This window comes from Trichinella spiralis, assembly GCF_000181795.1.
Source record: "Trichinella spiralis strain ISS 195 chromosome Unknown Scfld5472, whole genome shotgun sequence".
Lineage (NCBI taxonomy): Eukaryota > Metazoa > Nematoda > Enoplea > Trichinellida > Trichinellidae > Trichinella > Trichinella spiralis.
Window position 1 is genome coordinate 307 of NW_003532411.1, and position 1429 is coordinate 1735.

At 40.3% G+C, this 1429-nt stretch overlaps 1 protein-coding gene across 1 annotated transcript; it reads right to left on the bottom strand.

The window, feature by feature from the left end:
• Positions 1-286: 286 nt before the first annotated feature.
• Positions 287-995, bottom strand: Tsp_12858 (hypothetical protein). The gene is made up of 3 exons (XM_003366752.1): positions 887-995; positions 662-853; positions 287-510 (listed from the first exon to the last, which is right to left on the bottom strand). Exons 1-3 carry the CDS (start codon positions 993-995, stop codon positions 287-289), a joined length of 525 nt encoding a protein of 174 aa, XP_003366800.1.
• Between the last annotated feature and the right edge of the window lie 434 nt (positions 996-1429).

The following is a 1429-nucleotide window of genomic DNA, read 5'->3' on the forward strand; positions in this document are numbered from 1 at the left end:
ATGAAAATTTTCTTTGCCTGTTCTATTTGGTATTCTCGTTGTGGCTGATATGTCTGAATTGCACCTTCTAACATACCGTGGAGATGGTTCATCACTTGTTTATGCAATGTAACGTAAGGGTCCGCACTAAAATGAAAGTGAATTTTGGAGAAGATATTAAATTTAAATCTGAATAATGAAAACCACTATACAGCCGACCCTTCGTCGTTGGACAATCATATTGTAACAGTCTTATCAATTTCAACAACCTGAGTATCAATAATCTACCGTAAGAGGATATATATTTTTAGAGAAGGTCGCTGGCGAGATTGCGGAATGTCGTGTTGTCGTGGCGTATTCTTTGCTTTCGTCGGCGCTGTTGCTTGTGCATTTTATTGCTGAGTGAATGAAACTTTACTCGGTCGAATGTAAGCACTGACAAATCACTGTTCTCCCGGACTGCATTAATTAATGCATGATAGCATAGCCTACGGAATGAAGCTGGCCGTTGTACAGAAGAAATATTGGTGACTTGAAAAAGAATATGCTTAATGTACAGCATATTATCCTATATATGAAGAATTAATTTGTTTCGGAATATGATAAACAACGCTTCAATGACGTAATATGGACACATTTGGTAGTGATAACCGTCATCCGTCATAAAGATCATCAGAATAACTGCTCAGCATATACAAGCGAGAAATCGGGTAACGAGAAGACTCACAACAGAAATGACGACAGTTCCAAAGGTGTATGATGAAGCCAATTTTATAAAGAAGAATTGAAGGCCGTAATATGGATAGGTGTGAACGTGACAACTGTGATGCATCAGATGAATCACATGAATGAATGTCTGCACGGAGTACGCAGCCTGATGATCACAGCAGTTTGAAAGAAGAGAAACTGCTCAGAAATGACGACAGTCCCAACGATGTATGATCATCATATCTCCGCCGGATCCGCGATACAGCCAATTTAACAGCGTATCCGGTGTGTTCCGTGTTATTAAGCATTAGATTACCTTTGTGCAAGTCATGGAAGAATGTATTGTTGTTCCGTGGACGGAACAACAGAGCGATAATTCGAATTTATCCGAAAGATCACTTTATCGCCCCCCCCCCCACAGCTGTGCTGTAGATGAGCACCAAGAACATACCAAGTGGAAAATGAGCAATTTTGAAGAAACGCCACTTCCAATACAACATGTCAACGATAGCGGGGTACAATGATGAAGCCTCCACCTCATCCACCGACTCCTCTGCTTCTGTCGAGTTCCCGGGTTTCAGTCGTGTACGGTCTTTCAATGTACCGAAACTCTGGCAGAAAATTCTTTCAATATACTGAAACAGCCTTTTTTGATTATAAACATCATGTGATTTAATTGTTGTGGTGAATATTTTCAGCTGTATGGGTACAAATGGAACCTGTTTTCAAGGAAGCTTTCCTT

Bases quoted from the DNA above. Each gene is read 5' to 3' on its own strand.
- Tsp_12858 (XM_003366752.1), bottom strand. From the start codon at position 995: ATGCTTAATAACACGGAACACACCGGATACGCTGTTAAATTGGCTGTA. The intron at 854-886 runs GTTTCTCTTCTT...TGTGATCATCAG, and splicing joins ACTGTCGTCATTTCTGAGCA to GCTGCGTACTCCGTGCAGAC. The intron at 511-661 runs GTTATTCTGATG...TTCTTTTTCAAG, and splicing joins TCGCTTGTATATGCTGAGCA to TCACCAATATTTCTTCTGTA.